Source organism: Microchirus variegatus (assembly GCF_963457635.1).
Source record: "Microchirus variegatus genome assembly, chromosome: 2".
Classification (NCBI taxonomy): domain Eukaryota; kingdom Metazoa; phylum Chordata; class Actinopteri; order Pleuronectiformes; family Soleidae; genus Microchirus; species Microchirus variegatus.
Genome location: NC_139803.1, coordinates 1,708,374 through 1,729,718, shown reverse-complemented (window position 1 = coordinate 1,729,718; position 21,345 = coordinate 1,708,374). Strand labels below are relative to the sequence as shown.

The window sequence follows — 21,345 nt, the reverse complement described above, 5'->3', positions numbered from 1 at the left end:
CTCAGACTTGTTTTGTGACCTATCACCCGAATAAGGCGCAAATACGCAGCCGTTCCGCGGCTGTTTGAAAGCCGCGTGAGTGTCCGAGGACACGATACGATCCACGCGTTCGATACGGAAGGGTTTCAGAAACGCAAAATACCGTGAATGTTGTTGAAAAGGAAACACATAGAAAGTGGACGCTTGGGCTCTTACGCAATGTGAACAGTAGAGGGCGACAGACGCCCGAAACACTCAAAGAGAGGCGTTCAATGTCTTTAAAAAATGTCGGAATTTTTATGAAGGTAGTATTCAAGAGTAATGGGAAATGCTGAGGATTGAAATATCGCGTATATAAGTGTTTCCCAACCAAATAAGATAGAATGTCGTTTGTTATTTGCATGAATGAATGTAACATACATATAACCAAATGGGTTTTGGATTAAAAGAAATTCATTTTTGTATTTTGACGAGGAATCCCTGAAAGCATCAGCTCTTACTTGAAGGAAGGCGATAAACGAAACTGAAGTTGTCCCGTCCGGCGTTGGTGCTCCACTTCTAAACTTCACGCACGAAACTATATCGACTTTATTTAGAGGAAATTCGCCCGCACAGTCCTCATCACCATGGCCCACCATAGAGTAAGTGTGTTCGCTGTCACTTCATCTCACGCTACACACCGTGTTGTGTTAGTTGTAGCTGTAACTGCGGCTTTGCTACTAAGCTAGCATTAGCAAAGCTGGTCGATAATTGATTAGACCTGCGTAATTGTTACAGCTATTGTTTTGTTTGAGGCAATATAAATGTTTGGGGAATGAACCTCAAGTTGTGAATCTATCTATCTATCTAGTTAATGTCTGAGTTTATTTGTTTCTTCTGCAAAATACAATTATGTTAATTAGAGATATGACTTGTTTTAAATCTGTGTTTTCCGTATATTTCCTCATAATAAATCGTAGAAAATAAATTATACTGGAATAAAAATCTCATAAACATTTAAAAAAGAGGGAAAAACTTAAGGGAGCACATTTTCTAGCAAAACCAATTAGAGTACATAGCCAGCAAACACAAAATAATAGCTCTTGGATAACTTTGTAAGGAATGCAGTATAAACACATCCCAATCAAATACTTACAAACCTAATCTCTTTATAAAAATACAGTTATATCCACTACATTAACAGCCTGGTGGTAGAAGGTCAGCAAAATCACTAAATGTTCACTGGGTCCCTGTAAATTCACTCCAAATTGGTTCAACCCAGATTTCAAATCCAGTAACACACCTATTTATTACACTATATGGCAAAACACAAAGGAATTACTCACCTATTTGAAAATGACCAACTCCTCTGCAGATTGAGACACCAGTTATTTCAATATCAGCAACTTGGATCTATCCTCAAATCAAATGGATGTTAAAATGCTGCCGTTTCTTCTTCTTCTTCTTCTTGCAGGCTTCAGACACGAGGAGGGAGCAGTTTCGAAGATACTTGGAGAAAGCGGGAGTCGTTGACAGTCTTACCAGAGGTAGTGTGTGCAGAAATAGCTTCAATCGGGGTCTAGGGACACTTTTATAGCACAAGTAACAAAGGTAAATGACCAACGACCAAAAGAGAAAACATCAAAGTGTTGTATTATTGAATTGTTACAGATATATTCATATTATTAAGCACATCAAAAGTGTTGAGGATTAATACACAGTTATATTAGTGTCCTCAATTTATCTGGGATTATATTTTATACCTGTTTTGTTCTTGTTTTGTTTTTAGTACTTGTGGCTTTGTACGAACAACCTGAAAGGCCCAACAACGCACTGGAGTATCCTTTGATGCGCAACCAATTCCGCTTGACGTCCACAGATAATGATGCAATAAAGTGTGGCGGTAAAGTGACTATCCAAGTCTGACAGTTGGGCAGAATTCTCAGAAAAAAAAGGCTCTGAAGGTGGTTATTGAGCTAAAGCACAGTAATTGTGGCTCGGTGGTGAAGAGCTGCAGTGAGGTGGTCAACTTCTTTTTCCTGTTCCCTGCAGCATTAAATCAGACGACTGTCTTGTTACCACCGCTAGCATTAGCCACAACAGACAGAACTCGAGGTCACCACTTTAACCAGCTCCTCCCAGATATGTGAAGCAGCACCTCGACGCTGCAGGCCTGACTTTAACTGAAACCGAGCACCTGCAGCAGGAGGTGACCGACCTGAGGCAGAGGTGTGCACGTCTAACAGAGGAAAACAGAGACCTCAAAACAAGGGTAATAAACTGGACACTTGACACAAAACTTGTCAGTCGTCGTGCTGTTAAATGCAACTAACGTGGCGACGTTTGTCTCTCTGTCTCTGCAGCTGCAGCACTACGAGTTGGAGTCAGAAGGTGGCGCCACAACTGAATAGACCACAGACAGCAGAGCTTTGGTTTGATTCGTGTATTTGTTTTTTGTTAACATCACTGGCACTTTGAATTTCTACGTAAGAGAACAATGTAAAGTGAAAATATAGATTTTGCTGATTTTCCTTGGTTTCTTTTTTTGTTGGTATAATGTAAATTGTTCTCCACTGTACAGCATGTTTGGTAGTTTTGGTTTTGTAAGCCTGAATGGGAAAGTGCCTGCACATCATTTTATTTTGTTTGTTTTGTGATACAGATGAAAACAGCCAAAAGAAGATGTAATATAATTGTAAAATAAAGCATGAGGGTTGGGGTTAATCATCATCATCAATCATTTAAAGGTGCCATAAGGTTCTTTTAGGTTTGGTTTTCTGACGTAACTGGCAACCCCCGTGGTTGCTCTGCAGCTGAGACTCTACTGACTGCAATGATTGGTTGATGGCGGTAGGTGGCGCCACATGCCAAAACATGATTTCAAAACATAAACGTGATTTGCAGTCTGCAAAATATATTTTTTTAAAGCAGGATTTTATGGCCAGTTGCTTTAGATTTATGACATAATGCACCTTTAAAACAGGCCTTTTGTTGGAATATCAGGACATAAATATTTAATTTATTTACTGTGGCGACGTATAAATGTATGTATATCTTAATTATTATTATTATTATTATCATTATTAGAGGCTATTGTTATTTGAGATGTGACTGTTTTCTTGAAAATTTATGAATTGCTAAATGTTAAGAAAAGAAAAGACTAAGAAGATAGGACGCCTGTAAAAATCGCCTTTATCAAATCACTTATGTTTTGTGTGGTATTAAAAAGTCTTAAATTTAACTTGGTGAAAGATGCAGAGATGCAAAATGGAAATAAAATCCCCGTCAGAAACAATAAAGTAATCATCAGATCAGATCATTTCGGCGAGTCCCTCTGGGACAGAGACAAAACTATCAGCCCAGGACGTAAAACCGACAACATTCATGTTTCTGTGCTGATATGCTCAGATATCTGATGGCAGCATGTGATACTGAGGAGAAAATGTTGAGGCTGAGACAGATTCACTTGTCATCTACACTGCTAAACATAAAACAGAAGCAGAGAATAAGATGCAGATAATACGCAAGACTACATATGTCGGGTCAAATGAAAACGGGTTAATTTTGTTTCGTTTATACCTCGTTTAAAGTAATTATCGCAGTAGTCGAACTTTAAACCAAGCAATGTTTATTTGATTATTTGCAGCTATCAGCAAACGCCTCTCCTGTGAGGCGCATATGTGACATTGATGCAAATGAGGAAAACTCTTCAAAGTTCAGATTTGCAGGTCTGGAGCTCTCCTGCTGCTCGCGTTACTCGCCATCGATGTTTTGCAGTCGGAGGAAGACGGTGTGGTGTCGTTGTTGTGCCCGGATCCTGAGACGGAGTCGTCGCGTGACTCTGGCGTGGAGGGCCGGCTTTGATGTTTGTCATCCGACGGTGTGCGAGCGGAGGGAGGTCTGCCGCCGACTTCGACGCACCCGCGCGAATCCGTATCGGTGCTTTTGCCCTCGAGCACCGTGAAGCATTTGAGAGAGCCGCGAGCCGTCCACGGTTTCCTTGATGTGCTCGCTGGCAGTGTGGGGAGGGAGGAAGTGTTCTGATCTGCTGCTTTCTCTGGGCTCCCAGTGTCACTGCTGCTTTCCTCACTGTGCGGGGGGAGATGTAAAAAGTCCTTGCCCCCCTGCTTTGGGTTTATTAGCGAGTCGCAGCACATCGGACAGGGCTCATCAGCAGTCGAGGTGCAGTTGTGCTCCGGGGGGCTTTGAGTGGAACATCTGCAATCATCAGAATCCTGCTGGGCGGCGTGCTCGCCCTGAAGAGGTAGAAACGTTGATGCTTTGATAAGGTTTGGGTACATAATTGTGTTCTGCACTCTCTCCATCAAGAGGTTGTAGTCGCCGGGCGCGGAGGCAATCGTGGCCTTTCTGGCTCCGCCGGCGCACATTTGCACGACGGACTCCTTTTTGCGCTTCCTCGAAAACGACTCGTCCGTTTCGTCGCCCCCGTCTCTCAAGTCGGCGTAGAAGTCCAAGATGGCCTTCTTGACGTTCCTGTAGCCCAGGTGCGCGATCTCCGAGACGTTCAGGAAGAGGGAGATGGCGGCGACGCACTGCATGAACACCATGAAGACGCTTTTCTCCGTCGGCCTGGAGACGTAGCAGTCGACGACGTTCGGACAGGGGTCCCGCTCGCACTTGAAGAGCGGGTAGAGGTGAAAGCCGTACAGGAGATACTGGCCCGTCATGAAGGCCACCTCCACGACGGAGCGAGTGACGATGTGGGCCACGTACGTGTGCAGCAGCGAGCCGCTCAGAGGAGCTTTGTTGAGCTTCCTCTGGTCGAGCTGCTTCATCTCGCGCTCGATCCTCCTCCTCTCGTCCGCCAGCTCCACGTCCACCGACTCCAGCTCCTTCCTCAGCAGGGCCTTCTTCTTGTGCCGCGCCTTCTCCAGCGCCCTGAGCCTGTAGAGAGCGTGGCCCATGTAAACCAGCGAGGGGGAGGACACGAAGATGACCTGCAGCACCCAGTAGCGGATGAGGGAGATGGGGAAAGCCAGGTCGTAGCACACGTTCTTGCAGCCCGGCTGCTCGGTGTTGCACACGAACTCGGCCTGCTCGTCGTTCCACACGTCCTCGGCCGCCACGCCGAGGACCAGCATGCGGAAGATGAACAAGATGGTCAGCCAGATCTTGCCCACCATCGTGGAGTGGATGTGCACCTCCTCCAAAATCCCTCCGAGAAAGTTCCAGTCCCCCATCTTCACTCTGCCATTATGACTGTCGGAGAAAGACGGTCAACGAAAAAGAGATGAAGTCGATCTTATCAAATGGTTCAAAAGATTGCAAAAAAAAGGTTAATATTTAAGTTTGGGAGCGTGCGTAAGGTTTGATATTCGCTGGATATTCGTTTTTCGAAAGACATTTTCTCAATGAACAAATAGACATGTTCCCATTCTGATTGCTGTAGTGCAGGGGTTCTCAAAGTTGTGATACCTGAGGGCCAATTTAGGAACCCAACGTTGGACTGAGGGTCGCCAAAGGAAAAAAAAAAAAAGATTTAATGACCAGATTGCAGTTCTACAGTTTACACTTATTGGTCTGTATCCAGTAATGTCCAATAAACATTTAACAAGCTTAGTACGTCCTGGATGGATTAAAACTATCAACTGTAATTCACTGCGGGGCCGCCAGAAATGTTTCCGCGGGCCGCCATTGGCCCCCCGGGCCGCACTTTGAGAACCAATGCCGTAGCGGTTGCCAATGGTGGACGGCTACTTACTACAGGTAAAGTTTTGTTGATATGTGCCATTATTGTGAAACAGTATGAAATTAAATATTTAAAAAATTCACCAAAAATCAACAAAAAGATATATTCTCATTCTAATTGCTGTAGTAGTTGCCAATGGTAGACAGCTACTTGCTACAGGTAAAGTGAAGTTTTGCTGATATGTGCCATTATTGTGAAACAGTATGTTGTTATTATTGTCATTACAAATACTATTCTTCTAAGATTGTTGACGATGCCTTTGGTGTGTTTTTCCAGAATTATTCCCACCCTGCTACGGCAAACAGACGATGGAAATGTAATTTTGTTGATTTTTTGTGAATTTTTTTAAATATTTAATTTCATACCGTTTCACAACAATGGCAGATATCAACAAAACGTCACCTGTACTGAGTAGCCGCCTACCATTGGCAACTACTACGGCAATCAGAATGAGAAAATGTCTATTTGTTGATTGAGAAAATGTCTTTCGAAAACGAATATCAAACCTCCTACAGATTTGTAGTAAAGCACAGAAAAGTATGGTATCAAATTAAATGTTTTTAAAACCAGTATAACAACAAAAACACATATGCATTTGCATGAAAACACACAGAGGTCCGTGTGTATCCAGAGATATTATGTGTTGCTGCAGTTTCCCCTTTACCTTGCAGCAGCATGGACAGACTGCCGGTGGTGACTTAAATCTCCTCGGGTCATGCAGAACCTGCAGCGGTCACCCCCAAAAAGTGTTTTTAAAAAAAAAAAATAAAAAAAAAAATCGTTAGCTCCGTCCACACGAGGCACTGCATGCACATCGCCTAAAACTTCAGTGACCCGCCTCTCCTTCACTGTTGCCAGAAACAAAGTGGTGACCGATCAACAGTGTGGTGCAGGGAGGGGTCAACAATCAGAATCTGTTGGTATTGAATTTGAGATCGCTGCCCCACAGTGGTGGCGCCGTGCGACTGCTTTTAACACAACAATGACCTCAGTCTTAGCAACGTAAACACTATTATTTTTCTCTTCAACATAAATAGTGATAATATCAACAGCTCAGATAGTGGCTGGATTTTTGTCTAATCTAATTTATGTGCATTAATTAGATTAGATTAGGCCACACCGACAGTATATAGAATATGCTTTGGCTCCATTGTTTTCTCCACAAGAGAAGGAAACAGTGACGCTGTAAATTAGAATCCCAACATTATCAATCCCGTTCGGTTATTTGCATCAGGCCCATCGCGTGATCAATAGTTTTTCTACTGTAGTGAAGCAATCAATGAGTCATCATGTCCGATTTCATACTCCGCTGACCCTACTCTCTGGGCGTAATTACGTCCACGTTCCGTTTGACGCGTTATTTGAACACATTTTTACGCAGAATCGATGGATTACGGCGTCCTCGCTGGCTGCGTTAGGCTAATAAATGCATTTTAATAAAGAATACTCTCAGTGCAAACAGATCGTGACAAACTCTCTGCAAGGCTGGGAAAAGTCTACAGGGAGATCCCTGCACAGCAGGATTGATCCAAAGCGAGTCCAGTACATAAGAGAGCAGAGGGTCACTCAGAGCTCAGGGGGAGTGACGGGAAAATCCCAGAGTTTTTTCTCTCTCTTCCGGTTACAGAGATCTGTTTTCACTCGTACTTCAGCCTCAGTGTCTAACACGAGCAGCATCAGCACAGATCATCGCCTCAGAACATACAGTCGCATTCATTTATGGTGCAAAGTTATTTTCTAATCTGAAAAAACAGATTATTTTTCACTCTTTCTTTGTTCATTAATATGAATATATGTCATTATACTGACTTTTACTATTCTTTTATTTCCCTTACTTTGTCTCTCCTTCATTAGGTTCCTCGTACACTACAGTTACGAGGAACCTATTGTAATTGTAAAGACGCGTACACAAGACCGAGTACACAACAGTGACGAGGAGCCCAGTGATGAAGAGCATAGATTTAAATTGAAATTGTAAAGATTATTATTATTATTATTATTATTATTTTTCTCTCATGGGAAACTGGAATTTGACCCCCTAAACGTGCTTCAAAACGAACGAAAATTTGCACGCACATCAGAACTGGGAAAAATTTCCTAAAATAATTGACTTGTGACAAACCGATGCAAAATGGCTCAGTAGCGCCTCCACAGGTCAGGGCCCTATGGAGCTGGAACAAAGTTTAGTTGCGCCAAAGTACTTGAAAATCGGTGGATATATTGCCCGGCCCAAGACGAACAAAAATTCCTCTCGACACCATGACCTCAACTCAACAGGAAGTCCGCCATCTTGGATTTGGCGTTTTCCTGGGCTTTTCGCAAGTTTCGTATCTGAGCTTGCCGCTCTGAGGCTGTTTATCCTAGGAAGATGAAAAACGCGTCAAACTGTACTAGACCCTTCCACGATCAAACCTTTGGAGAATATTCCCCAGATTTGAAAGGGCGCGCAAACGGCAGCCATCGGAACTTTGGCGAATTTCGAGCGCTCGTTCTTTTTATCATTATTTATTATTTTAGAAATGCATTAGTCCATAAATTACATTTTTACACAAAGCGACACTGATTATTATTCGCAATATGTAAGTTTTATTTCACTAGATTTGATGTTATTGAGCTTTTACCATTTTATTTATATTCATTCACATGTGCAATAATCTCACATCTCAATGTGCAACTTCAGTCATTTGAACCAAGATGAAAATTACCCCCCAATATATAAAAAGGGTTAGAGAAAGGGTTCTATGTTCCCCGGTCACATACAAAGCGGGTAACATAGGACCCAGGGAACATAGATATTTACGGTCCCGACATCTCTTTACTAAAACCTCTGTAATTTTACTCCGCTTCACTTCAACAGCAGCAGAAAGTTGTTGACGACTGGTGGTCGTTTGCCGTCTTTGAAACTTAAGGCTCTTTTAACCCTTTAAGGTACGGACCAAGAAAGAAGAAAGGAAAAATTATTTCTTGGCATTTTTTATTATTTTATTTTATTTACATATGATAAAAATAGCGACAATCAATATATATATATATATTTTTTTTTTTTTTTAATTAGACCCATAGTATTTCAGATACAGGCCTCTACCAAACGGTTGAGATGTCTGTTCATAATAAACCTGGTTTGCATAATTCATAAAGTACAACATTCAGAAGTAGCTAACGAAATTGATGGAGTCAGTTATAACAAGGTTTACGGTAAATATTACCGTAACGGGTGTTGTTGTCGAGTGATATAAACACATCGGCGATATGATTTAAATTTCCCAGTTTTCAACGTTTATTGTTCAAAGCGTTTAAAAGTGTATATTTCACAAAGTTTTTAAGAACGACTCGTGGTGTAACTTGTCAACAGGATGTGACTAAACAATAACACATGCACGAGTCCAAGGCCTGATGGGAGATCAGTTCTTACAGTTACAGCAGAAAAAGGGCATCGTTTTTGGCTATTCATCCCTGAGACTTCTGAGTAAACTCAAGAAGTCATTTCTTCATACTAAAGAGAAATGACATGAACTAGGACCATGCGAGTTCAAATAAGATGCACAACAAAATGGTAAAATCTGACAAACAACAACAAAAAAAAAAACACACACATAAAAATCAGTAACGAAAGACACATTATTAACGCTGCCTGAAATGAAATGAAAATGTGCACATAGGATGTGATGCTGCACATGAACAGCAGGGGGTGCCCTTTCCCTTAAATAAAAGAAAAAACAACACTCAAAATCTCTAAAAAACAGTACTTTGCTTTAAAACACGAGTAAAATATAATTTCCTGATGGTAAAAAAAAGTTTTTTTTTTAGTTTTTTTACTTTTTAGCTCTATTTAAAGATTTAAAAGAGAGAGCTGTGGAATCTTGGCTTTTTTACGGCGCCGGTGACAGGAAGATATTGAAGAGCACGGCGAAGATAACAAAGATCACGTAGACCACTATGCACAGCCAGAAACGCGGGTCCTTGAGCAGCTTCTGGTTGTACGCACTGAAAAAGACGTAGCCGATGGTCATCCCCGCCACAATCCCACCAAAGTGAGCCACAAAGGACACCTGAGAGGAGGGGGAGATGAAGTCAGGGCTTAGATTCAGCCTGAAGGCCCTGATTTAAACAACAAAGACCCCCCCAAACTTCTGTCATCTGACCTCCCAGAACTGTGGGGAACACCCAAAAAAAAGTTGCAGGACTGGTTCAACAGCCCAAAACAAATGAACGGGAGTTTTTAGAGTCAGCAAGGAACATGAAACTGCGTTTCTAAATGTGCTCAAGTGAGTTAAAAACATCAGGTTGTGTGAAACGCGTGCTACGGTCCAGCATGCATTAGTCGAGCCCCTGCACACAGGTGTGTTTCTGCATAATATAATCAAGTCCCAGCAAGAGCTGCTGATGTCATCTGTAGCCACAAGCAAACAAAGGCATCACCAAACAGTGTCACGGTGGTGGGGGAGGTGAGCTGAAATAACTAAACCTACCTGTAAACCATCTTCACTGGCCGCAAATCTTCTGTAGAAGGCGAATCCGAAATCCGTGCCCACTGAGGGGGGAAAGAAAGTGTGTCGAACGTTATGTCATTTTAAAAGTTAGAAAATGTTTCAGAAAACCACAAAAGGAGGAACGTACCAATTATGACTATGACGAGGATACGAAAGATTCCCAGGAGAGGAATCATCTCTCGGAAATTCTGTGAATTGTGAAACGGGTAACAATTAAAAGTCTGACTTTCAAATTAAAGCACATAAAGCAGGAAATCAACTTAAGGACAATAATCACAGGAGAATAACGTATATAATGTGTGCTCCATAGTTGAGGAAACGCGTGAATCAATATGAACTATTTTGCTAACACAGCAGCAACAAAAGCGTCATAAAACCATGTCTACATTAAACAAACACAGACATGCTGCATACCCACAGAAAGGTCAGAAACTCAGCTAAAAGCTCATATAAACCATTCTTATGTTCACCAAACAGTTAAAACACAGACGGATCAAACCAGCAGGAGGGGGGAAAAAAACGCTACAGCGCACGCATTGAAAAGCGGAACCCGGGGCTGGGGGTCGTACCTATGTTCCCCCGGGTCCTATGTCCCCCGTTTTCCCAAAAAAGGTTCTATGTTCCCCACTTTGTATGTGACAGGGAAACATGGGATCCCTTTTTTTGAAAAATGTTAAATTTCAAATTTTGTCCATTTTTTTCAAAAAAATTAATATTTCAACTTTTGTTCAAAAATTGTTTTTTTTTTTTTTTTTTAATTGAATGTTTCACCTTTTGTTAAAAAAACTTTTTTTAAATTTAACGTTTCAATTTTTGCGAAAACAATTTTTTTTATTTAATGTTATATTTCAACTTTTGTCATTTTTTTAAATGTTACATTTCAAATTTTGTAAAAAAAAATTCAAAAAAATTAATATTTCAACTTTTGTTCAAAAATTGTTTTTTTCAAAAATGGAATGTTTCAACTTTTGTTCAAAAATTGTTTTTTTCAAAAATGGAATGTTTCAACTTTTGTTAAAAAAACTTTTTTTTAATTTAACGTTTTAATTTTTGGGGTAGGGTTAGGGTTAGGGTTGGAGAAAGGGTCCTATGTTCCCCGGTCACATACAAAGCGGGGAACATAGGACCCGGGGGAACATAGATATACGGTCCCGACATCTCTTTACTAAAACCTCTGTAACTTTACTCTGCTTCACTTCAACAGCATCAGACTTTATCCACATGTTGTTACGTGACCTCCATGTGTTTTTAAGCTCCTGCTGCATATTTTAAAGGTGATATTTGCTATAAAATGCGATATTTTTTTTAGGCGAGAGAAAAAAAAAATCCTTAATTTATGCTGTGTTCCATGTGCAATTACTCTGACACAGGGGCATCTACAGTGAAACGTACACCTCTGGTGGAATCTCACAAGTGTTATCTTTCATTTGATACCAGGATAATCCACATAGAGCTTATACTGTTACTCCATTTAGTCTGGGTATGTCTTTTTTTCGAGCAGGGACTCCAAAAAGAGGGTCAGGGAAGAAGAGGTTAAAGTAAAACGAATTTTCAAACATTATGTAAAATGACCAATGACATGGTCTCCATAGACATAAGGATTTCTATGGATTTAAAGAGTGTTGGAATCAGCTGGGATTGGCCCCCTGTGACCCTCATGAGGAGGATCAAGTGCACACAAAACATGTTTCTGATATTTTAATGCAGAAATCACACGGTGCACGTAAACTTACCACCACTGCATTCATAAAATAGCCTCCTATGAGGGCGTAAACGCCTCCAGACGCTCCCACCAACGCACTGCGAGGATCAAAGATGGAGCTGGCCAAAGAGCCTGAGGACAAAGATCCACAGAAATTAAAGTTGGATTTGCAAAATGAGTTAAATGTTTATTTGGTGAGACAGGGTCTTACCAGCCAGGACGCCGGCAAGGTAAACCATTCCCACTTCAAACCCTTTATGGACCAGTTCCAGAGGGATTCCCAGCATCAGCTGCATCAGCAGGTTACCGACAATGTGCTCCACACTGTGCAGGAACAGAGGTGTGGACTGATGAATGTCATAAAGTCATACATAACATGGAACATGTAGTCGCTCTGCAAGGAATACAAACAAAACATCCTTTCCTCTGCCTCTGGTGCTTTTGTGGAAGCCGAGACGTAAAAAACCTTCATCTTTATAAAGACCTAAGGACTATAAAAATGACCTTTGACTTTAAAATAAAAAATAACACAACAGAGTTATGTTGACCTATATAGTTCTTCCATTGTTTGTGGAATTTGAAATAAATAAAGCAATATTTGTATTTTGTGTAGTTCATGCTCGAGACAAACTGTCTGTGAGACAAAAGTATGTGGATTCACAGACGGACAGGACGTCTTCATGTACACGTTACCTCATCGAATTGTTGGGAGGAAGTTTGTCGAGGTTTTTTAAACATCACGTTTGGAGCTCAGGGAACTGTGCCCTGCCATGTTTTACATGTTGCCCTGCTCAAAAAAACACCTGATTCAAATAAATGGTCAGCTCATCATTGAGCTCTGCAGAAGCCTGATAACCAACTTCAAATAATTCAATGTTTCAACTTTTGTTGAAAAAAAAAAAATCAAAAATGTAATGTTTCAACTTCTGTTAAAAAAACTTTTTTTTAAATTTAACTTTTCAATTTTTGCGATTTTTTTTTTTATTTATTTAATGTTATATTTCAACTTTTGTAAAAAAAATGTAAATGTTACATTTCAAATTTTGTAAAAAAAATTCAAAAAAAATTAATATTTCAACCTTTGTTCAAAAATTATTTATTTTTTTTAAATGGAATGTTTCAACTTTTGTTCATTTTTTTTTTTTTGATTCAATGTTTCAACTTTTGTTAAAAAAAAAAATCAAAAATGTAATGTTTCAATTTTTGCCAAACAAATTTTTTTTTATTTGATGTTATATTTAAACTTTTGTCATTTTTTAAAAATGTTACATTTCAAATTGTCAATTTTTTTTCAAAAAAATTAATATTTCAACTTTTGTTCAAAAATTGTTGGTTTTTTTCAAAAATGTAATGTTTCAACTTTTGTTAAAAAAAACTTTTTTTAAATTTAACGTTTCAATTTTTGCGAAACATTTTTTATTTATTTAATGTTATATTTCAACTTCTATAATTTTTTAAAAATGTTACATTTCAAATTTTGTCAATTTTTTTTCAAAAAAAGTAATATTTCAACTTTTGTTCAAAAATTGTTAGTTTTTTTCAAAAAAATTAATATTTCAACTTTTGTTCAAAAATTGTTTGTTTTTTAAAAAATGGAATGTTTCAACTTTTGCCCATTTTTATTTTTCAAAAATGTAATGTTCCATCCGAGTCAGGTGTGTTGGAGCAGGACAACATCTAAAACATGGCAGGGCAAGTGTTCCCTGAGGACCAGAGTTGGGAAACACTGTTCTAAAGATATAGACTTGAGCAGGCGAATATTATTATTAGGTTAATGTATTTCTAATTCATTCTTCATTCGGCCACACTTCAAATAAAACCTGGAACTATTCCTTTGTTTTGGTTTGTACCAGGGAAAACACACTGGAGTCTCTGGAGTATATATATATACAGAGTATTTTAGGATCATGCCACTGGAACAGCTGCTGACACGCTTACATTTTCTACCTCTTCTTTTCATGGGATCAAACTAAAACATCAACAGACTTATCATGAAAAATAAACATCCTGTTTGGTTTGTTTTCGTTGGTGTTGGCGAGCGGCGACTGTGTTAATCCAGATTTCCTGTGTGCTTGCGTGGAGTCATGATTTTTTGGTTTTCCTGTGTTTCTGTGGCTTGAGATATTTCAGTTGTGCCGTAACTTCTTTTTTTTTCCACCCTCTTCCAAATGTTATAATTATCTGACCTCACTACTTCTACTTCTACACACTAAGAAAGTACTAAAAAAAACACACTGAAAAAGTATGAGACTACCTAAAATGCTGCAAATGCTTTGCCGCTGTACCTTTCTCAGTGTACACCAGGGGTCTCAAACTGGCGGCCCCCCCAATCGATTACATGCGCGCCCCCCCACTTAATATCATGTTATAATGAAAACATGGCCCACGACCACCAACTTTTAGTATGTAAAAGTAATAATAAGACATTTGGTCATAAATTATCCCATTATTAAATGTATCATATACAACATTCAATTACAAATACACTTGTTAGGGCCCGAGCCACGAATGGCAGTGGCCGAAACGGCTCCTGGTACGAATTTAAATGACAGTTGTCGACACTATTATTAAATGTTATTTAAAATAAATGTCTGTTTTTTGATATTAACGCATTCATTTTTTTGCATCATAAATAATATTACTTTTTGTCGGCCGGCCCCCTCTTGACCACAATAGATGCACATTGGCCCCCAGGTCATTTGAGTTGGAGACCCCTGGTGTACACCAATCAGTACATTTTGTACCAGGACATAAAGGTACATTTTTGTACCTTTAATTGGGTTCAACTGGAGCGACAAAGCATTTGTACCTTTTTAGCCACAGTCTCTTTCTTTGATGTATGTATGTGTGTGCATACATTGCATCACATATGCACTGTATAATAAAGATAAAAGCGCTGGGGGGCTCACGTGCAGAAGCTTTAGGTGCTTCAGTAAAAAACGTACACTTACTTAGCACTTACATATCAGATTTGATAATTCCAGGGTCTCTGCAGGTTTCAACAAGTCAAATTTAAGACTATTTAAGACTTTTTCTTCGTTTAACCCTTTAAGGTACAACTCAACCATTTGGTCGACCACACTTTAAGTCACTATATCTCATTGAAAAATGCGTCAAACTGAACTTACTAACACTTAAAGGTGCCATATGTAAGAATGTGGCCAAAAACGGTTACTACATTCAAATTCAAAAAACCGAGGTCTTTTAAGCTTCGTTTTCTGACGTAACTGGCAACCCGTGGTTGCTCGGCAGCTGAGACTCTACTGACTGCAATGATTGGTAACACACCACGGCGCACACAGCACACTAGCTAGCGGTGCTCGATATATTCTCACCGGGCAGCACAGGTGGCCTACTTTAGTTCCGTGTTGTAGTTATTGTCGTTATCGCATCCTCAAAATTAGAAAACATTTGTATTGAATACCTTTTATGAGATTTTAGGAGAATTTAAGGCCTTAACGTGTCTTAAATTCTTCCAAATTATTGGATTTAAGACTTTTTAAGACTTTTTAAGACCCCGCGGATACCCTGAATTCACACAGTCATAACTTATGACTTACAGTCAACACTAATGATTTCCCTGCTCTCCCATGTGCAGGTCTGTAAAGTCAACACTCAGTGGTCAGGACACACTTACAGGTGATAAATAAAGTCTGATCTGAGTCACATCAGCCTGGTAACCCTCAATAAAAACCAAAGAATGAGCCGCAGAGATGAATCACCACCTCAGACAAAAGGCATCAAAACAAACCCCCGTTAAGATCATGAGCTTCAGCCGGCTGCTGCTGTTCACCGCACAGACGTGACCCTTCATTATCAGCGTCCGTGGAGATTTGACCACCTGTTGCACTCACTCGTCGTCACCCGAAAACAAGCCCCGCCCCAGTCTTACCCGGCGTGGACAAACATGTAGGAGAAGAAGCGCCACGCTTCCTGTCTGCACTCGGGTTTGTAGGTTAAGGGGCTTTTCCAGATGCCTTCATCCAGGGTCACCCACTGTTTCTGAGGCTTCCACACAGCGTAGTAGATAAACACCGCCAGCTGATGATGACGAACAGAGAGAAGACACACACACTCGAATTATTATGGGAGCCAGAAAATGACCTGAAAACGCTGTTTAAAGTGTCATAAGGAAAGAGGAGGGAGGCTAAATTCCAAACAGCTGCAGAAACAGCGACGGGAGTGAATTCGTTCTGCAGATGTCGAGGGCACGTTTTATCAAAACACGGATCCCGCCGAGTGAAAAGTGATGGCACAGAGCAGTTCAGACATCCGAGTGTTTGGTTTTGTACGGATTTTAAACTAAAAAGGAACAGGGAGTTTCTCTGCGTAAATAAATACGCTTGCAAACGACCTGCACAGGCGTTCAAACGCACCGACACTGGACTTGTGTGGAATACAAAGAGGCGACTGTTCAACTATGAACGGTTCATGTGAAGAAGAAAAAACTAAATGACTAAGAGTCTGACATCAACACGGGACACAGTGGCTTTTGGCTTAAAAATATTGCAAACAATTTTAAAGGTGCATTATGTAATACATCATAAAATCCTCCTAATATGTCACAGAGACTCAGGAATAATGTTCATATAACAAACTGAACTCACCAACAACAACAGTACAGACAAAATATTTGCATTAAAAGAAATATTTTGCAGACTGCAAATCATGTTTTTGTTCATGTTTTTTTTTTTTTTTTAAACAAGTTCTTTTTAGACCTGTAGTGACATATAAATAAAATTAAATGGGTTTTTAATAATTTGGTGCCTAAGAAATCTCAAAAGGCACAGGTGGTGCCAAAATGTGCCCGAAAGAGAGAACGCCTAGACATCTCTTTAATAAAACCTCTGTCATTTCACTCTGCTTCACTTCAACAGCATCAGACTTTGCACAGCTCTTGTCCACATGTTGTTACATGACCTCCATGTGTTTTTAAGCTCCTACTGCATATTTTAAAGGTGATATTTGCTTTAAAATGCAATATTTTTTTAGGCGAAAGAAAAAAAATCCTTCATTTGTGCTGTGTTCCATGTACATTTACTCTGACACAGTGGCATCTACAGTGACACTTATTTACTTTATTATTTACTCTATTTAGTTTGGGCGTGTCATTGTCGAACAGGGACTCCAAAAAGAGGGTCAGGGAAGAAGTGGTTAAAGGTGCATTATGTAATAAATTTAAAGCAACTGGCCATAAAATCCTCCTAATATGTTACATAGACTCATGAATAATGTTCATATAACAAACTGAACTCACCAACAACAACAGTGCAGACAAAATATATGCATAAAAAAATTGTTTATGTTTTGAAATCATGTTTTGGCATGTGGCGCCACCTACCGCCGTCAACCAATCATTGCAGTCAGTAGAGTCTCAGCTGCCGAGCAACCGCGGGTTGCCAGTTACGTCAGAAAACGAAGCACTAAAAGACCTCGGTTTTTTGAATTTGAATGTAGTAACCGTTTTTGGCCACATTCTTACATATGGCACCTTTAAGTGTTAGTAAGTTCAGTTTGACGCATTTTTCAATGAGATATAGTGACTTAAAGTGTGGTCGACCAAATGGTTGAGTCGTACCTTAAAGGGTTAAACGAAGAAAAAATGTGCAACCGCTCAGAAACTTTCAGAAACAGTTGGAATTTTTCCGATGCAAACGTGTCATCTGCGATACGCTCTGTGTTATAGGGTGTTATAATAATAATAATAATACATTTTATTTGAAGCGCTTTTCTAAGTACTCAAAGACACTTTACAATACATCATAAAAGCAGTCAAAACAGCATCAAATAATAAGAAAAACACTAAAAACACGTCAGACTAAACTAAACATTAATATATGGTATTTATAACACACTACGTCGCAGTTCTAATCTGCTTATAATTTGTCATAACATGTCATATAATTTACTGTGTTATTATGTTGACATTCATCGTCTGTTTATACACCAGTGTGTAGAGCAGGGGTGTCAAACTGGCGGCCCGGGGGCCACATGCGGCCCCCCCAATCAAGTACATGCCGCCCCCACCTTAATATCATGTTATAATGAAAACATGGCCCACGACCTCACTGACTTTTAAACACAGTGTGTATATCAGTGTTGGATTACTCTGATGGGATTATTAAAGCCACTGCCCCATTATGGAATTTAATGTAATTTAAAAACACACATTTATTTTTTTATTTACTACTTCATTTAAATGCATTTATTTGAAGTATATTTATACATGATCTAAGTGTAAGTATACTGGAAAAGATAACGGGCATTACTGAAAGCAGTGCCATCATCACGGCCCCCACACTTTGAGATTCACCGTTGTAAGTAATATGCAACACAAAGGAAACGCAATATGTCGGCTGCAAAAAGTGCATTTATAAATAAACGCAGTCAGTAAAGTGACCACAGAGTTATTTTTGAACCAAAGTCTGGCTTCCAAAAATAAAAGCAAACGTCGCACTGATTGTTTAACACGCAGGAAAACCGTTAACATAATCCAGGTGGGATTGACTTTAAGTCATTATACATAACATTCAGGGGGGGGGGGGGTCTCCATTCTCCATTTTAAAACACATCTTCCACTGAAGCTGCATATTCCGTGAGGTGTGTTTACTTCCCTGTGGCTTCCTGTTAACACGCCGAAGGAGAATATTTCTAAAATCCCACCAGTGCTGCTTTACCAAAAAGCCATTACTCATGAAAACTCATGTTGTCGCTGACACCGTGCCGACCGCCGCGGCTTCACCGCACACCCAGTGAATTGGGACATTCAGCGGAGGTGGCGCTAGTGCTAGAAGACGCAGAGAGAGACATTAAAAAGGCGCCATATGTAAGAATGTAGCCAAAAACAGTTACTACATTCAAATTCAAAACACCGAGGTCTTTGAGGTCTGGTTTTCCGACGTAACTGGCAACCCGTGGTTTGCTCGCGGCAGCTGAGACTCTACCGACTGCAATGATTGGTAGACAGCGGTAGGTGGCGCCACATTTCAAAACATGATTCCAAAACATAAACAATTTTTTTTAAAGCAAATATTTTGGCTGTTCTGTTGTTGTTGGTGAGTTCAGTTTGTTATATGAACATTATTCCTGAGTCTATGTGACATATTAGGAGGATTTTATGGCCAGTTGCTTTAAATTTATTACATAATGCACCTTTAACCACTTCTTCCCTGACCCTCTCTTTGGAGTCCATGTTCGAAAATGACATGCCCAAACTAAATAGAGTAAATAATAAAGTAAATTAGTTAAATTAGATGCCACTGTGTCAGAGTAAATGTACATGGAACACCGCACAAATGAAGGATTTTTTTTCTTTCGCCTAAAAAAATATTGCATTTTAAAGCAAATATCACCTTTAAAATATGCAGTAGGAGCTTAAAAACACATGGAGGTCATGTAACAACATGCGGACACGAGCTGTGCAGAGTCTGATGCTGTTGAAGTGAAGCAGAGTGAAATTACAGAGGTTTTAGTAAAGAGATGTCTAGACATTTTGGCACCACCTGTGCCTTTTGAGATTTCTTAGGCACCAAATTATTACAAAACCCATTTAATTTTATTTATACGTCACTACAGGTCTAAAAAGAACTTGTTTTAAAAAAAAATCTTGGACCATGTTGTAAGGTTTTAGAGCGCTAGCGCTTGGGCAACACAGATTTTTTAAAAGACCGCAGCTACAAACTAGTCAAATAACTAATTGTTTCCTGAAAGTGTTCCAATTTTAACACATTCCACCCATTCTTCCACAAACTCGCCTAAACATCTGCTCGGCTAAATACAACCACAAGCTAATCTACACCATAATTAACAGCATATAAGCCACATTGTGGCCAAGCGTGTCGTTGCGTAGTCACGGCAGACCTACCTCTCCGATGCTGACGAGGATGATGAAGATGGGCGGGGGGCAGCAGTTGGTGCGGCCCAGGTACTTGCTGCGCAGGTCCTCTGGAAGCATCCACTTGGAGACGGTCTGCTGGAACCTCTCGCAGCATCCCGGTTTCCTGCCGCCGCCGCCGCCGCCGCCGTCGTCGCCGTCAGGCTGATCCGCTTCAGTGCCCCACTGTCGCCCGTCTCTGTCCACAGGAAGTGGCTCCTGCTGCTCCACGTTGTTTATGTCGTCCATCGCCGCCGAAGACGTCGTCCTACACAACAGAGTGTGACGGAGTCTGAATCAGCCACAAAGCACATGATGATACACACATATACACAGTTAGGGCCGTAAATATTGGGACACGGACACAATTCTCTTTATTCTGGCTCTATACACCACTACAGTGGATTTGAAGATGTGCTTTAACTGCACACTTTCAGCTTTAATTTGAGGGTATTTACAGCCAAAGTTATCGTTCTGCAAGTTGGAAAATGAAGCAGATTATTTACAGTGTAATGCATATCTTTTTTTACTCAGTTTATATATGTTTTTTTCAGTTATTTACAGTATTTTATTGTTCTATATATTTATATTGTTTTATAATGTGGGTTCTTTACAGTGTAATGTATTTTTTTTTTACTAAGAGCACCACTACCTAGTGTGCTGTGCACGCCAACGGCGCGCGCACTAGCACGCTAGCTAATAGTGTTCGATAAACATTTTTATAGTTTTTTAAAAGCTATTTACAGTATTTTATTGCTCTTTCATACATTTTTCGTTGGTGTCAGATTATTTGTAACATATTCAGGGTTTCAACAAGTCAAATTTAAGACTTTTTAAGACTTTTTTTGAGACCATAATGAATACAATTTAAGACCCATTTCAAATCCATACAGGCAAAAAAAAAGTATAAAAGACTTGAAGGAAAATTGGAGCCACAAATGGTTGAACTTGCAATTCGGCTTAAGCTGTGGGCTTTCGTTAAGTTTTCTCCGCTGCTATGCTAAGCTAAGCTATAACACACCGACGGCGCGCACACATAGCACGCTAGCTAGCAGTGTTCGATAAATTGTCACCGGGCAGCATCTGGTTGGCCTACTTTAGTTCCGTGTTGCAGTTATTGTCGTTATCGCATCCTCAAAAATAGAAACGTATCAAAGCGAGACTGAAGTTTATGCACGTTTTTTTTTTTAAAAAGTAACGTTAATAGACTTTTAAGACCTTTCAAAATTGCATTTATGAAATTTTGGGAGAATTTAAAGGTGCATTATGTAATAAATCTAAAGCAACTGTCCATAAAATTCTCTTATGTCACAGAGACTCAGGAATAATGTTCATATAGACAAAATATTTGCATAAAAAAAAATATTTTGCAGACTGCAAATCACGCTTATGTTTTGAAATCCTGTGTTTTGGCATGTGGCGCCACCTACCGCCGTCTACCAATCATTGCAGTCAGTAGAGTCTCAGCTGCAGAGCAACCACACGGTTGCCAGTTACGTCAGAAAACGAAAAAATCTAAAAGACCTCGGTGTTTTGAATTTGAATGTAGTAACCGTTTTTGGCCACATTCTTACATATGGCACCTTTAAGTCATTATAAGGCCTTAATTTGA

The 21,345-nt window shown here is 39.9% G+C and overlaps 3 protein-coding genes across 3 annotated transcripts; 1 reads left to right on the top strand and 2 right to left on the bottom strand.

Moving 5' to 3' along the window:
* Nucleotides 1-496: 496 nt before the first annotated feature.
* LOC310944888 (c-Myc-binding protein-like) lies at nucleotides 497-2,578 on the top strand. Its single transcript, XM_083910733.1, has 5 exons — nucleotides 497-620; nucleotides 1,433-1,505; nucleotides 1,748-1,796; nucleotides 2,101-2,230; nucleotides 2,322-2,578. Exons 1-5 carry the CDS (start codon nucleotides 606-608, stop codon nucleotides 2,367-2,369), a joined length of 315 nt encoding a protein of 104 aa, XP_083766859.1. The 5' UTR covers nucleotides 497-605; the 3' UTR covers nucleotides 2,370-2,578.
* A 1,096-nt stretch (nucleotides 2,579-3,674) lies between these two features.
* gja9a (gap junction protein alpha 9a) lies at nucleotides 3,675-6,385 on the bottom strand (the record flags this gene model as incomplete). Its single annotated transcript, XM_083902816.1, has 2 exons — nucleotides 3,675-5,178; nucleotides 6,333-6,385. The coding sequence occupies 2 exons, from the start codon at nucleotides 6,383-6,385 to the stop codon at nucleotides 3,675-3,677; spliced, it is 1,557 nt and encodes a 518-aa protein (XP_083758942.1).
* Nucleotides 6,386-9,461: 3,076 nt separating this feature from the next.
* On the bottom strand, nucleotides 9,462-19,982 carry rhbdl2 (rhomboid, veinlet-like 2; the record flags this gene model as incomplete). The annotated part of the gene is made up of 7 exons (XM_083910801.1): nucleotides 9,462-9,717; nucleotides 10,138-10,199; nucleotides 10,286-10,346; nucleotides 11,892-11,992; nucleotides 12,072-12,184; nucleotides 15,753-15,901; nucleotides 19,725-19,982. 7 exons carry the CDS (start codon nucleotides 19,980-19,982, stop codon nucleotides 9,538-9,540), a joined length of 924 nt encoding a protein of 307 aa, XP_083766927.1. The 3' UTR covers nucleotides 9,462-9,537.
* Between the last annotated feature and the right edge of the window lie 1,363 nt (nucleotides 19,983-21,345).